General features: G+C 37.9%; 1 protein-coding gene across 1 annotated transcript; it reads right to left on the bottom strand.

Annotated features, from left to right (window-relative positions):
- Nucleotides 1–8,304: 8,304 nt before the first annotated feature.
- LOC129908749 (uncharacterized) lies at nt 8,305–9,106 on the bottom strand. Its single transcript, XM_055985495.1, has 2 exons — nt 9,085–9,106; nt 8,305–8,654 (listed from the first exon to the last, which is right to left on the bottom strand). The coding sequence occupies exons 1-2, from the start codon at nt 9,104–9,106 to the stop codon at nt 8,305–8,307; spliced, it is 372 nt and encodes a 123-aa protein (XP_055841470.1).
- Nucleotides 9,107–16,230: the final 7,124 nt, after the last annotated feature.

Genomic DNA, 16,230 nt, shown 5'->3' with positions numbered 1-16,230 from the left:
GTGAAAAGAAAAAAAGAGGTCCAGGAAAACACCAGAGAAGAAGGACCCGAAAAAGAAGAAAAACGACATCCCTGTTGAAGTACTCGACCAAAGTGTTCAACCCACTGAAGCACCGATAACCACAGCGAAGGAGCCGACCACATCATCAACTGGGCCGATTCCAATAAAGCCAGTAGCAGTTCCAAGCCAGACAACAAAAAAGAGTGCCATGCCACCGATCATAGTTTTCTCTGGTAACATTGCTGAAATACGCAGGTTTGCTAAAGGAAAACTGCTTGGTTTTACTCTGAAGAACCTTAACACAAAAAAAACTATAATCAATACAGCAACAAGGAAAGACCACGATGAGATAAAGAACTATTTGAAGATGATGAAAATCCAAACCTATCGTTTACCCCAAAAGAAGACAGGAAAACCTTGATGCTGCTGAAAGGTATCCACTTCACCATCAGTGCCATAGAAATTGAAGAGGAACTTAAAATCGAAGGACTGCCCATCATTAAAGTTTCCCCATATAGATCAAGAAAGACCTCCAACAAAGAATTCAACAGCTTTGTTGTAGAACTTAGCAAGACGTGCGATATTGCAGAAGTTTACACAAAGACAAGTATCATGAACCATAAAGTTTACTGGGAGCGCTTTAAGGCCAATGATATAGACCAGTGTAGGAACTGCCAGCGCTTTGGGCACGTAGCAGTGAACTACGGAATGAATTACGTGTGCGTTAAGTGCAAGGACAGCCATCTGCCAGGAGAATGCCCACTAGAGTGGAGCGTTTTTGGACTTTTCTTTCAGATCACTGCGTGCAACTCATGGTTTATGCCTTGTGCTCTTCTGAACATATTCTGATACTTTTTTTTTATTCGACAATGGAAAAATAAAAATCGGGAAGCCTCTGAAGATTGCTCGTATTTCACGAAAATCGATATTTTATGAGGAGTTAGAACCCATCTGAATTGACTTAATCTTTTTCATTTCACTACCAACTGCTCATAACTTATGCTGAGTGATCTCTAGTACCAGATCTGAACCCCTATTTTGAGTCGTTAATGGAAAAAACGAAATCGGGAAGGCTCCGAAAAATGCACATTTTCGCAAAAATTCAGATTTTTTAAATTGTATAAAATCCCACCCAGAACAAATTTCTTTTAGAACTTGTTTGTATTTGCTATATTTGTGAGAACCTCATTGAACCTTATAAGCTATGGAGCACTCAAACTGCGAACTTTTCTGTAATATTGACGTCGGTCGTTTATGGGGGATTTAAGAAAATGCTACTTTGACATCCCCTGACCCATTTCAATAGAATTTTAAACTCTAATACTACACTTAAAAACTTCGTTAATAAATTTAATTTTTATATATAACACTAACCTTTGTAACTGCGTTTAATTTATGTCGATATCTTAGTTCAATCCTTAGATATTTGACATTTAGGTGTTTCCATAATTCTTGCCCATGCTTAATTTTTTTTTAACTTTACCTGCAGACGGTTTTCTTAAATACCATACAATCTTTTGTTTTCCACAAACTTTTGTTTTTAATATTGTTAAATTCATAAAAATAAATCGTTAAACGGTATAATTATTACGCCATTTTGACTTCGAAATAAAGATTTAGCATGGGCAAGAAAATAGTATAGGCAAGAATTATGGAAACACCTAAATGTCAAATATCTAAGGATTGAACTAAGATATCGACATAAATTAAACGCAGTTACAAAGGTTAGTGTTATATATAAAAATTAAATTTATTAACGAAGTTTTTAAGTGTAGTATTAGAGTTTAAAATTCTATTGAAATGGGTCAGGGGATGTCAAAGTAGCATTTTCTTAAATCCCCCATAAACGACCGACGTCAATATTACAGAAAAGTTCGCAGTTTGAGTGCTCCATAGCTTATAAGGTTCAATGAGGTTCTCACAAATATAGCAAATACAAACAAGTTCTAAAAGAAATTTGTTCTGGGTGGGATTTTATACAATTTAAAAAATCTGAATTTTTGCGAAAATGTGCATTTTTCGGAGCCTTCCCGATTTCGTTTTTTCCATTAACGACTCAAAATAGGGGTTCAGATCTGGTACTAGAGATCACTCAGCATAAGTTATGAGCAGTTGGTAGTGAAATGAAAAAGATTAAGTCAATTCAAATGGGTTCTAACTCCTCATAAAATATCGATTTTCGTGAAATACGAGCAATCTTCAGAGGCTTCCCGATTTTTATTTTTCCATTGTCGAATAAAAAAAAAGTATCAGAATATGTTCAGAAGAGCACAAGGCATAAACCATGAGTTGCACGCAGTGATCTGAAAGAAAAGTCCAAAAACGCTCCACTCTAATGCCCACGCAAGGACAACTCCACCCATGATGTTTGGTGCGCCAACTGCAAAACCGAGGGACACCCAGCCAATTACAGAGGATGCCCCACACTTAAGAAGAAACAAGAAGAGAAAAAACAAGCTCTGACCCAAAGGAAAGCCCAACAAGAGTTCGTTACCAAGTCAGCTTGCACCTTTACCAAACCAGCCATCAGTTTTGCAGCTATTTCAAGAAAAAATCCAGTTCCACAATCAACAATAAATCCATTTACGAAACCTACTTCCCAGATTCAGCCAGCAGTGAGGACCCCAAAGAAGACATCAGTAGCAACACCATCACCTTCTAATGGAGCAAAGAACTCAGGACAAAACTTAACGAAGGAGGTTAAACGTCTGTTTGGATCCGATCTAATTACGGTTATGGATAAAGCCCGTAGCGCCGTGCCACCAAATTACAACTATCTAAGCGAAAAACAGAAGTCCGTGGCCCTGGCCACCTTTATCTTTGACTTATGCAGCGCTTAATGCGCCTACAAAAACTGCGCATAGTGGCTTATAACGTTAACTCGTTATATAGCCTAGAAAAAAGAACATCATTCAACTTTTTCCTGAAAAAGAACAACCCGGACATTGCCTTAATCAGTGAAACAAATGTAACGCCGAGGAACAACATTGATTTCGTCAACTACAAGACTTTCAGAACGGACAAGAGCGAGGGAAAGAGAGGAACTGCTCTGTACATTCACAATAAATTTGCCTACTGTGCCCCGAAAAGTGACAATTCCCGGCCTAAAATGCTTCGAGGCCACCGCCATCACAATCCAGCTCGAAATGGACGAATCTTTAACCGTTATCAGCATCTACAACAAATGCACAGCAATATTGAATGAAATAAGACACGATCTTCAAATCCTTAACCAAACTGTCAGCAGAAGTACATATGGACTCATCGGTGGCGACTTCAATGCAAGACATCAGCGATGGATGGATACCGAAAACAACAATGATGGAAATACTATTGTCAACTGGCTGGACGACAACAGTGATCAACATTCCCTAGTCATCATCTCTCAACCTAAGCCCACATTCCCGAGAACACCATCAACGCTAGACTTCTTTCTTGCAACTTCAAACCTAGTATTCATTCTACCAGAATTGAGAAACTATATCTGCACAACACTCCTTAGTGACTCAGACCATGAAGCAGTTATCCTCTCAATAAATCTACAACACCAGATCCTCACCGCAAACCAGCCAGAAGAAGGATTCATCAATTATTCTAAACTGGATGTTCCAAGGCTTCAGAGAGACATCGACATAGCCGTATTTAGGGGGGGGGGGGTTTTGGGTGTTTAACCCCCCCCGAAATTTTTTTTCATAAAATCAAAAGATACCTATATTATAAACATATACAAGTCTAATATGTGCAGCACTAAATGATTTGTTTTTGTATTTTAGTGATTTGATTACCTATATGAAAATCTCCCTTAAAATCACTACCAATTTTGCATCGTTGCAGAAGCTGTCGATGAAGTTTGTATAAAGGAAAACAAAAATTGTTTGGTCCATCGCAAAGAGTTTTTATCTCTTTGACCATTTCCTTAAGCACTATGTTAACACCTTAAAATGCTCTTTTAAGAACCCTTTAAATACCACAAGTACTTATGCAGGGTTTTTGGTGCCGAGACTAAACTATGCTTTTTCAAAGGGTTTCGGTGGCCGAACTCGAATCCAAAGACGGACTTATTCGATCACATCTCGTTTTTGACATAATACCCTTAAATATATTTAAATCTTTCAGACATCTTTTCTACTGTCCGAGTTATCTTCAGTTGCTTATTACCCACTTTTGTTCTATGTTAACCTTAAATCCAGTATGTAAGCGAAAATAAATGTATCGATTTTTTCAGAGACTGTAGTACCTACCAACCAACGCAACGCCAGGAAATAACTTCGAAAACTGGTAAAAAGCGGGATTTTCGATTTTCTAGGAATATCTCAAAAACGCGATGTGATAGAATTTTTCTGAGTTCGGATTTGAGCTCAGCACATAAAAAACCTTTAGAAAAGTATATCTTGGTTTCTGTAACAAAAACCTTGTTGGCCATACTCAAAATAAAAAAAAATGCAATTATACTTTTGCAATGGAAGAAAAACTTGTTTTTATTTCTAAAAATTATAAGAGAAAGTAACGGGACATTTTGTTCTTCTCATTATTCTTGTTTTTTGATCCCCTTTAATAAAAAAATAGTAGGGTGTCGCTGCAATACTCGGTTTTATATAAATAGCATTTTTATATGGTGCGATTATACTTTTACAAAGCACTGTATTTACAACATTTCGTTATTATTTTGTTTCAAATTATATATAGGTATTAAACAATTTCAGTTTATTGTTAAATTTCAAAGTGAAGTATAACAATGGTCAACAAAATTAAACTTCTTTTTTGTTACAGAAACCAGGGTATACTCTTCTATAGGTTTTTTGTGTGCTGAGCTCGAAACCGAAGTCAGAAAAATTCGATCACATCAAGTTTTTGAGATGTTCCCGTTAGAAAATCGAAAATGCCGCTTTTTACCAGTTTTCAGGGTTATTTTTTAGCGTTTACTTATTTTTTTTTAAATTGAATTTGTAACAGTTTCTAAAAGAATTAAGTCTTGTCTCTCTAAATCCGTTTAAATCTTTTAAATATCTATTTTTTTCCTCGAGAAATCATAACTTGAAATCAAAGTGCTTGGGGCATCTCATATTTATTTGCTTTTAATAGCAAATATCGAAAAGTTCTGTACCAATCGCTTTCAAATTTTGACATAATTCTTTTAGAAACTGTTAAAAATTTATTTTAAAAAAAAATAAGTAAACGCTAAAAAATAACTTTGAAAACTGGTAAAAATCGGCATTTTCAATTTTCTAACGGGAATATCTCCAAAACGTGATGTGATAGAATTTTTCTGACTTCGGATTCGAGCTCAGCCTATAGAAAAGTATACCCTGGTTTCTGTAACAAAAACCTTGTTGACCAGTGTAATTAGCTCATGTCAAACAACTTGGATTATTTAAAATTTTGGTTTTTAAGTATTGCTAATTTCATTTAGAACTCAATAGATAGAATGTACCTGTCAATTTTCTGATACAAAATTTCAGTGCAAGAAAAAGTACATTTTTCAAGGTTTTATATATTAAATTGTACGAAATAATTTTTTTTATAAAGCCTTAGATTAGTTAAAATTTGTTTCTTAAAAAAAATTTTCTTGCTCGCTAACGCTCGCAATTTATATCAACCAACTTATCACTCTTTGTACCTACAAAACTAGAGATGCCGCTGAATATTCGGCCATTTTTAAATTACGTTTACCGTAAGCAGGGCTTTTTTAAACTTTTAACTACGAATTCCTCTCCTAAAAATACTTAAAAAGGATATTGGCAAATTTTTCGCTTCTACACAGTTCAAATGACTATTTGATTTAGCGGGATTTAGAATTGACTGCAGTTACATATAGTTGATACAAAGTATTGTGATTTCTAAAAAAATTTTGTTTGGTCTGATCTAACCCCCCCCCCCCCCCCGAAATGAAATCCTAGCTACGGCTATGGACATCGACAGCGCAATCATTCTACCTGCAGAGAATAGCAATCTTCAAAACAATCAGATCGATGCTGCAATTGACGACTTGGAGAATGCTGTCAGTACTGCCCTTGAAAATCAGAAACAGCGAAGGACTTCCAAAGATAAATACCAACATCTGCCCATATATATCCAGAACCTCTACCACCATAGACAACGGCTAAGGAAACTGCTCCAAAGGATTCACCAGAGGGAGTTAAATACAAACAACAGCAACTACCAAACTGTACTCAGCGAACTCAACTGTGTAAACACTATGTTTAGGAACTCAGTACAGCACTTCAACGATACCCAGCTCCAGAAGAGACTCCAAGCAATCAAGCCAGGTCCGGATACTTTCAAGAAGATCAACAGTGTTATCGGAAAGAAGCCTCCTATGCCAGTTATCATCACAACACCTAATGGCGAAGTTACATCTAGCGAAGATAAAGCAAAAGCGTTTGCCGACTACTTTGAAAATCACTTCAAACCGAACCCGCCTCTGGACCCTGAGTTTTTAGAAGAAATCAACACTTCAGTGCAACGCGCCCAAACAATCACTCAGACCAGGCAATTCAGCGACAACAATCTTGCCAGCGACCCCTCAGACAACTCCGAGCTTACCAACCCAGATGAAATAAAGGAAGTTCTACAAAGGAGCCATCAAAAGAAGTCAACAAGACCAGATAACATCTCTAATTTTATTCTTAAAAGAGTACCTCATTCAGCGATAATTTTCCTGGCAATTATCTTAAACAACTGTGTTGTCAATTGCTACTTTCCCAGCAAATGGAAAAAAGCTAAAGTCGTGGCCATACCAAAGAAGGAAAACAACAAGGACGTCTCTGGATATAGACCCATTTCACTTCTAAGCAATATGAGCAAGATACTCGAGGAGCTTATACTTAGGCGGCTGAAATCTTTTTGCAGCGACAAATGCATAGTGCCAGATATGCAGTTTGGATTCCGGGAAAAACACTCTACACTCCATCCACTCCTAAAACTCCAACACGATGTTGCCGCCTCCCTAAACGGAAACCAAGTCACTGTAGGATGTTTTCTCGACATAGAAAAAGCATTTAACAGTGTCTGGATACAAGGACTTATTCACAAACTCTTCCAACTGAGATTTCCAATTTCACTAATCACAATTATTTAGAGCTTTCTTCATTCCAGATCGTTCTTTGTACAATTAGGAAACAGCCAATCAACAATGAGGACAATCAATGCCGGAGTTGCACAAGGATCGAAGCTAGGACCATTCCTCTTCAATATCTACACATCCAATCAGCCCCAACCAGAATTAGCTCAGAATCTCTTGTTTGCAGACGACTCTCTCACGTACGCGAAGTCGAAGTCACCCATATTAGCCGCAAGGAAAGTGGAAGCCCACATAAGACGACTTTACGAGTTTTATAAGCGCTGGGGCTTCAAAATCAACACAGCCAAATCTGAACTGATATGCTTTAGACGACCAGCCACCCCAGGAAATCCTAGAATACGCTCAGCCAGGAACTGCAGGAACATCAAGATAAGCCTTCCCGATGGAACACAAATTTCAGCAAAAAATAACGTCAAATATCTGGGAATACAATTCGATGAGAAGAACCGATTTAACCAAGCAGCAGCCGTTTTGAAAAAAGCCAATTTCGCCTTTCATCGCATTCATCCGCTTATGCGGGAAAGAAACGGACTCAGCCAAAAGACAAAGCTTCTCTTGTACAAGCAGCTCATCAGGCCTATCATCACCTACTGTTTTCCTATCTGGTTCACGGTGACAAAATCCCATCTAAACAAGTTAGCAATACTGGAGAGGAAGATCTTAAGGATCTGTACAGGCATGTACTACGACAGGATACGCAGGAAACACGTCAGCAACAAGAGACTGTATGAAGAAGCCAAAATTATAAAACTCGACAAATACCTTATCCAATCAAGCAGAAACTGCCTACAGAACCTGACCAACCACCCTAACCCAATAATAGGAAGAATCATGAACCAGCCAAGACATCCTAACCAGCGGTACTTAGAAGCTAAGGAACTTTTGGATGAGGATTTGATATCAACCAACGACGAAGAGAACATTCCCTTCTACGCTGATCCTGGGTCAGCTCACTATCGTGGCTGAAAGCCCCACCTCTCCCTTATCCAACCTTCACAATGACAACCGGACCTGAACAACCTGAGTTAAGAAGCTGCCAACAGAATTAAAATTTTAAACAAATACAATGACAATTAACTGTAAATTTAGTTAAAAAAAAAAACAATGTAAAAACGTTAGGCCCCTTTTGTGCCAACATAATACTAATATAATCAATGTAACTTTTAAGATAACTAGCTTTAAGCAAATTGTATATATATAATTACTGTTCAATAAAAATATCGTTAAATCGTTAAAAATGAATCAGAATGAGAAGGTAAATGAGAAGCAGAAGCATTTGTTAAGAGCAATGCATTGTTGCACTGGGAAGTTTCTGTTGATGACGATGGTGAAGGTGGCGATGGCGGTGGCGATGGCGGTGGCGGCGGCGACGATAATAGCGGTGGTGTTGAAGGTGTGTATGAAGTAGCAGAAAGAGTCGATCTTATTAAGAATGGTGTGATGGGAGAAAGCGATGATGACGAAGATAATGAAGGTGAAAATGATGACGACGATGGTGAAGTTGTGGTTGGCAAATTATGGCTGATGTAAGAGACTCGGAGGCTCGGGTTGTATGGTTTGCGTTTTCTCTTTCCTGTCCAGAGTTAAAAAATATTTAACTTGAACATGAAAGGGCCATAGCGAAGAGTCCATGACTGTTGATAAATGTTTATGTGACACACTCAATTTAAATGTAACGAATTTAAGTTCAGAAACATTTGCATCCTTTTTTACAAACATAAAACATTTAAATGAATTTGTTTGTTTTTGAAGATATACGGCAGATCTTGGAAAAAAACCAGGAACAACAAATCGATACCCACCACCTGTTCATCGATTTTAAAGCCGCGTATGACAGTATCTACAGAGATGAATTGTATAGAGCTATGTCTAGTTTGGCATCCCTGCAAAGCTCGTCCGGCTGTGCAGGATGACGATGGAGAATGCTCGCTGCTCCGTCAGAGTCGGTAAAGACCTAACAGAAGCATTTGATGTCGAAAAAGGTTTTAGAAAAGGCGACGCACTTTCATGCGACTTTCTTAACATCGTTCTTGAAAGAATTATACAGAACTCAAACGTCAACACCAGAGGCACCACCTTTCAAAAGTCCGTCCAGCTGCTTGCATATGCCGACGATATTGACATAATCGGAAGAACTCAGCGTGATGTCAATGGCGCTTTTGTAAGCATCGAAGCGGAAGCGGCAAAAATGGGTTTAAAGGTCAATGAGGGCAAAACCAAGTATATGCTGTCGTCAAAAAAGGACACTCAACATCGACGCATTGGACAAAACGTCACTATCGACAGCCATAACTTCGAGGTAGTAAAGGACTTCGTCTACCTGGGCTCCGCTATAAACACAGACAACAACATCAGCGCTGAAATCAAACGGAGAATTACTCTTGCCAACCGCTGCTACTTTGGTTTTTTTTTTATAATAAGCGCGCACTAAAGGGATTAATGTACTCTTAATATGGTGAACACAGTACGAGCATTAGGAAAATAGGGAGGGGTTTGAAAGGAGATACCGATGAACATTAGTTTTGAAGTTCTGAATTTTGAAATGGGATGGAAAAACAGAGGCGGGTAACGCGTTCCACATTCGTGTAGTGCGGCTGAAGAAAGAATCTCTGTATTTGACGGTACGTCCGAAGTTGGACTCTAGGGTAAACTGATGAGCATTCCTTGAAGCGCGAGTATTACGGTTTAATTGTTTCAGGGAAGGAATGCAACTAGCTATTTCATCGGAGCACTGCTTATAAAAATAACGATAGAACAACGTGAGACATGAGACGTTACGACGGTGCTCGAGAGACGTAATTGTATCAGTTATTGATCTATCACCTATCATTTTTATAGCTCTATTTTGTATTCTATCCAAGAAACTCAACGAGGTTATTGGAGCACCTGCCCAGATGTGGGAGTTATATTCAAGCTTTGGACGAATGAACGCCTTATAAATAATTGCTAGATCAGACGGGGAGACAAATTTCTTGCATCTTCGGAGGAAACCTAAACATTTCGCAGCGGATTTAGCGGTGTCAAATATGTGTTCATTCCACAGGATGTGGTTTGTAATGCAATGTTTGTAATCTGTTACATGATTTGGAACTGTTAAATTTTCTAATTTTTTTGTTAATTCATCTATTTGATTCTGCTGTTGAGCAGTAGCCTGTTCAATAGCTAATTCAATTATATGTTTTATATCTATAGTTGTTGTAGTCATTTTAACAATTTTAGTTTCACTTCTTAAAAATAATTTCTTACGATAATTTTTCGATAATTTTCTCTGCTTCTTAGAATACTGTTCTCCAATCTGTTGCTGGATACTGGCTTTATAGAGCGAACGGGAATCAATGAAAAGGTTAATTCAAAAAAATATATTTTTAAACGTTCACTTTATTTTCTTTCTTTACAAATAAAAATCCAAAGACGGACTTATTCGATCACATCTCGTTTTTGACATAATACCCTTAAATATATTTAAATCTTTCAGACATCTTTTCTACTGTCCGAGTTATCTTCAGTTGCTTATTACCCACTTTTGTTCTATGTTAACCTTAAATCCAGTATGTAAGCGAAAATAAATGTATCGATTTTTTCAGAGACTGTAGTACCTACCAACCAACGCAACGCCAGGAAATAACTTCGAAAACTGGTAAAAAGCGGGATTTTCGATTTTCTAGGAATATCTCAAAAACGCGATGTGATAGAATTTTTCTGAGTTCGGATTTGAGCTCAGCACATAAAAAACCTTTAGAAAAGTATATCTTGGTTTCTGTAACAAAAACCTTGTTGGCCATACTCAAAATAAAAAAAAATGCAATTATACTTTTGCAATGGAAGAAAAACTTGTTTTTATTTCTAAAAATTATAAGAGAAAGTAACGGGACATTTTGTTCTTCTCATTATTCTTGTTTTTTGATCCCCTTTAATAAAAAAATAGTAGGGTGTCGCTGCAATACTCGGTTTTATATAAATAGCATTTTTATATGGTGCGATTATACTTTTACAAAGCACTGTATTTACAACATTTCGTTATTATTTTGTTTCAAATTATATATAGGTATTAAACAATTTCAGTTTATTGTTAAATTTCAAAGTGAAGTATAACAATGGTCAACAAAATTAAACTTCTTTTTTGTTACAGAAACCAGGGTATACTCTTCTATAGGTTTTTTGTGTGCTGAGCTCGAAACCGAAGTCAGAAAAATTCGATCACATCAAGTTTTTGAGATGTTCCCGTTAGAAAATCGAAAATGCCGCTTTTTACCAGTTTTCAGGGTTATTTTTTAGCGTTTACTTATTTTTTTTTAAATTGAATTTGTAACAGTTTCTAAAAGAATTAAGTCTTGTCTCTCTAAATCCGTTTAAATCTTTTAAATATCTATTTTTTTCCTCGAGAAATCATAACTTGAAATCAAAGTGCTTGGGGCATCTCATATTTATTTGCTTTTAATAGCAAATATCGAAAAGTTCTGTACCAATCGCTTTCAAATTTTGACATAATTCTTTTAGAAACTGTTAAAAATTTATTTTAAAAAAAAATAAGTAAACGCTAAAAAATAACTTTGAAAACTGGTAAAAATCGGCATTTTCAATTTTCTAACGGGAATATCTCCAAAACGTGATGTGATAGAATTTTTCTGACTTCGGATTCGAGCTCAGCCTATAGAAAAGTATACCCTGGTTTCTGTAACAAAAACCTTGTTGACCAGTGTAATTAGCTCATGTCAAACAACTTGGATTATTTAAAATTTTGGTTTTTAAGTATTGCTAATTTCATTTAGAACTCAATAGATAGAATGTACCTGTCAATTTTCTGATACAAAATTTCAGTGCAAGAAAAAGTACATTTTTCAAGGTTTTATATATTAAATTGTACGAAATAATTTTTTTTATAAAGCCTTAGATTAGTTAAAATTTGTTTCTTAAAAAAAATTTTCTTGCTCGCTAACGCTCGCAATTTATATCAACCAACTTATCACTCTTTGTACCTACAAAACTAGAGATGCCGCTGAATATTCGGCCATTTTTAAATTACGTTTACCGTAAGCAGGGCTTTTTTAAACTTTTAACTACGAATTCCTCTCCTAAAAATACTTAAAAAGGATATTGGCAAATTTTTCGCTTCTACACAGTTCAAATGACTATTTGATTTAGCGGGATTTAGAATTGACTGCAGTTACATATAGTTGATACAAAGTATTGTGATTTCTAAAAAAATTTTGTTTGGTCTGATCTAACCCCCCCCCCCCCCCCCCCGAAATGAAATCCTAGCTACGGCTATGGACATCGACAGCGCAATCATTCTACCTGCAGAGAATAGCAATCTTCAAAACAATCAGATCGATGCTGCAATTGACGACTTGGAGAATGCTGTCAGTACTGCCCTTGAAAATCAGAAACAGCGAAGGACTTCCAAAGATAAATACCAACATCTGCCCATATATATCCAGAACCTCTACCACCATAGACAACGGCTAAGGAAACTGCTCCAAAGGATTCACCAGAGGGAGTTAAATACAAACAACAGCAACTACCAAACTGTACTCAGCGAACTCAACTGTGTAAACACTATGTTTAGGAACTCAGTACAGCACTTCAACGATACCCAGCTCCAGAAGAGACTCCAAGCAATCAAGCCAGGTCCGGATACTTTCAAGAAGATCAACAGTGTTATCGGAAAGAAGCCTCCTATGCCAGTTATCATCACAACACCTAATGGCGAAGTTACATCTAGCGAAGATAAAGCAAAAGCGTTTGCCGACTACTTTGAAAATCACTTCAAACCGAACCCGCCTCTGGACCCTGAGTTTTTAGAAGAAATCAACACTTCAGTGCAACGCGCCCAAACAATCACTCAGACCAGGCAATTCAGCGACAACAATCTTGCCAGCGACCCCTCAGACAACTCCGAGCTTACCAACCCAGATGAAATAAAGGAAGTTCTACAAAGGAGCCATCAAAAGAAGTCAACAAGACCAGATAACATCTCTAATTTTATTCTTAAAAGAGTACCTCATTCAGCGATAATTTTCCTGGCAATTATCTTAAACAACTGTGTTGTCAATTGCTACTTTCCCAGCAAATGGAAAAAAGCTAAAGTCGTGGCCATACCAAAGAAGGAAAACAACAAGGACGTCTCTGGATATAGACCCATTTCACTTCTAAGCAATATGAGCAAGATACTCGAGGAGCTTATACTTAGGCGGCTGAAATCTTTTTGCAGCGACAAATGCATAGTGCCAGATATGCAGTTTGGATTCCGGGAAAAACACTCTACACTCCATCCACTCCTAAAACTCCAACACGATGTTGCCGCCTCCCTAAACGGAAACCAAGTCACTGTAGGATGTTTTCTCGACATAGAAAAAGCATTTAACAGTGTCTGGATACAAGGACTTATTCACAAACTCTTCCAACTGAGATTTCCAATTTCACTAATCACAATTATTTAGAGCTTTCTTCATTCCAGATCGTTCTTTGTACAATTAGGAAACAGCCAATCAACAATGAGGACAATCAATGCCGGAGTTGCACAAGGATCGAAGCTAGGACCATTCCTCTTCAATATCTACACATCCAATCAGCCCCAACCAGAATTAGCTCAGAATCTCTTGTTTGCAGACGACTCTCTCACGTACGCGAAGTCGAAGTCACCCATATTAGCCGCAAGGAAAGTGGAAGCCCACATAAGACGACTTTACGAGTTTTATAAGCGCTGGGGCTTCAAAATCAACACAGCCAAATCTGAACTGATATGCTTTAGACGACCAGCCACCCCAGGAAATCCTAGAATACGCTCAGCCAGGAACTGCAGGAACATCAAGATAAGCCTTCCCGATGGAACACAAATTTCAGCAAAAAATAACGTCAAATATCTGGGAATACAATTCGATGAGAAGAACCGATTTAACCAAGCAGCAGCCGTTTTGAAAAAAGCCAATTTCGCCTTTCATCGCATTCATCCGCTTATGCGGGAAAGAAACGGACTCAGCCAAAAGACAAAGCTTCTCTTGTACAAGCAGCTCATCAGGCCTATCATCACCTACTGTTTTCCTATCTGGTTCACGGTGACAAAATCCCATCTAAACAAGTTAGCAATACTGGAGAGGAAGATCTTAAGGATCTGTACAGGCATGTACTACGACAGGATACGCAGGAAACACGTCAGCAACAAGAGACTGTATGAAGAAGCCAAAATTATAAAACTCGACAAATACCTTATCCAATCAAGCAGAAACTGCCTACAGAACCTGACCAACCACCCTAACCCAATAATAGGAAGAATCATGAACCAGCCAAGACATCCTAACCAGCGGTACTTAGAAGCTAAGGAACTTTTGGATGAGGATTTGATATCAACCAACGACGAAGAGAACATTCCCTTCTACGCTGATCCTGGGTCAGCTCACTATCGTGGCTGAAAGCCCCACCTCTCCCTTATCCAACCTTCACAATGACAACCGGACCTGAACAACCTGAGTTAAGAAGCTGCCAACAGAATTAAAATTTTAAACAAATACAATGACAATTAACTGTAAATTTAGTTAAAAAAAAAAAACAATGTAAAAACGTTAGGCCCCTTTTGTGCCAACATAATACTAATATAATCAATGTAACTTTTAAGATAACTAGCTTTAAGCAAATTGTATATATATAATTACTGTTCAATAAAAATATGGTTAAATCGTTAAAAATGAATCAGAATGAGAAGGCAAATGAGAAGCAGAAGCATTTGTTAAGAGCAATGCATTGTTGCACTGGGAAGTTTCTGTTGATGACGATGGTGAAGGTGGCGATGGCGGTGGCGATGGCGGTGGCGGCGGCGACGATAATAGCGGTGGTGTTGAAGGTGTGTATGAAGTAGCAGAAAGAGTCGATCTTATTAAGAATGGTGTGATGGGAGAAAGCGATGATGACGAAGATAATGAAGGTGAAAATGATGACGACGATGGTGAAGTTGTGGTTGGCAAATTATGGCTGATGTAAGAGACTCGGAGGCTCGGGTTGTATGGTTTGCGTTTTCTCTTTCCTGTCCAGAGTTAAAAAATATTTAACTTGAACATGAAAGGGCCATAGCGAAGAGTCCATGACTGTTGATAAATGTTTATGTGACACACTCAATTTAAATGTAACGAATTTAAGTTCAGAAACATTTGCATCCTTTTTTACAAACATAAAACATTTAAATGAATTTGTTTGTTTTTGAAGATATACGGCAGATCTTGGAAAAAAACCAGGAACAACAAATCGATACCCACCACCTGTTCATCGATTTTAAAGCCGCGTATGACAGTATCTACAGAGATGAATTGTATAGAGCTATGTCTAGTTTGGCATCCCTGCAAAGCTCGTCCGGCTGTGCAGGATGACGATGGAGAATGCACGCTGCTCCGTCAGAGTCGGTAAAGACCTAACAGAAGCATTTGATGTCGAAAAAGGTTTTAGAAAAGGCGACGCACTTTCATGCGACTTTCTTAACATCGTTCTTGAAAGAATTATACAGAACTCAAACGTCAACACCAGAGGCACCACCTTTCAAAAGTCCGTCCAGCTGCTTGCATATGCCGACGATATTGACATAATCGGAAGAACTCAGCGTGATGTCAATGGCGCTTTTGTAAGCATCGAAGCGGAAGCGGCAAAAATGGGTTTAAAGGTCAATGAGGGCAAAACCAAGTATATGCTGTCGTCAAAAAAGGACACTCAACATCGACGCATTGGACAAAACGTCACTATCGACAGCCATAACTTCGAGGTAGTAAAGGACTTCGTCTACCTGGGCTCCGCTATAAACACAGACAACAACATCAGCGCTGAAATCAAACGGAGAATTACTCTTGCCAACCGCTGCTACTTTGGTTTTTTTTTTATAATAAGCGCGCACTAAAGGGATTAATGTACTCTTAATATGGTGAACACAGTACGAGCATTAGGAAAATAGGGAGGGGTTTGAAAGGAGATACCGATGAACATTAGTTTTGAAGTTCTGAATTTTGAAATGGGATGGAAAAACAGAGGCGGGTAACGCGTTCCACATTCGTGTAGTGCGGCTGAAGAAAGAATCTCTGTATTTGACGGTACGTCCGAAGTTGGACTCTAGGGTAAACTGATGAGCATTCCTTGAAGCGCGAGTATTACGGTTTAATTGTTTCAGGGAAGGA

Source organism: Episyrphus balteatus, chromosome 1 (genome assembly GCF_945859705.1).
Source record: "Episyrphus balteatus chromosome 1, idEpiBalt1.1, whole genome shotgun sequence".
In the NCBI taxonomy this organism is placed as follows: Eukaryota; Metazoa; Arthropoda; class Insecta; order Diptera; family Syrphidae; genus Episyrphus; species Episyrphus balteatus.
Note: the sequence above shows the minus strand (reverse complement) of the source record. Positions and strands in the feature narration are given on the sequence as shown.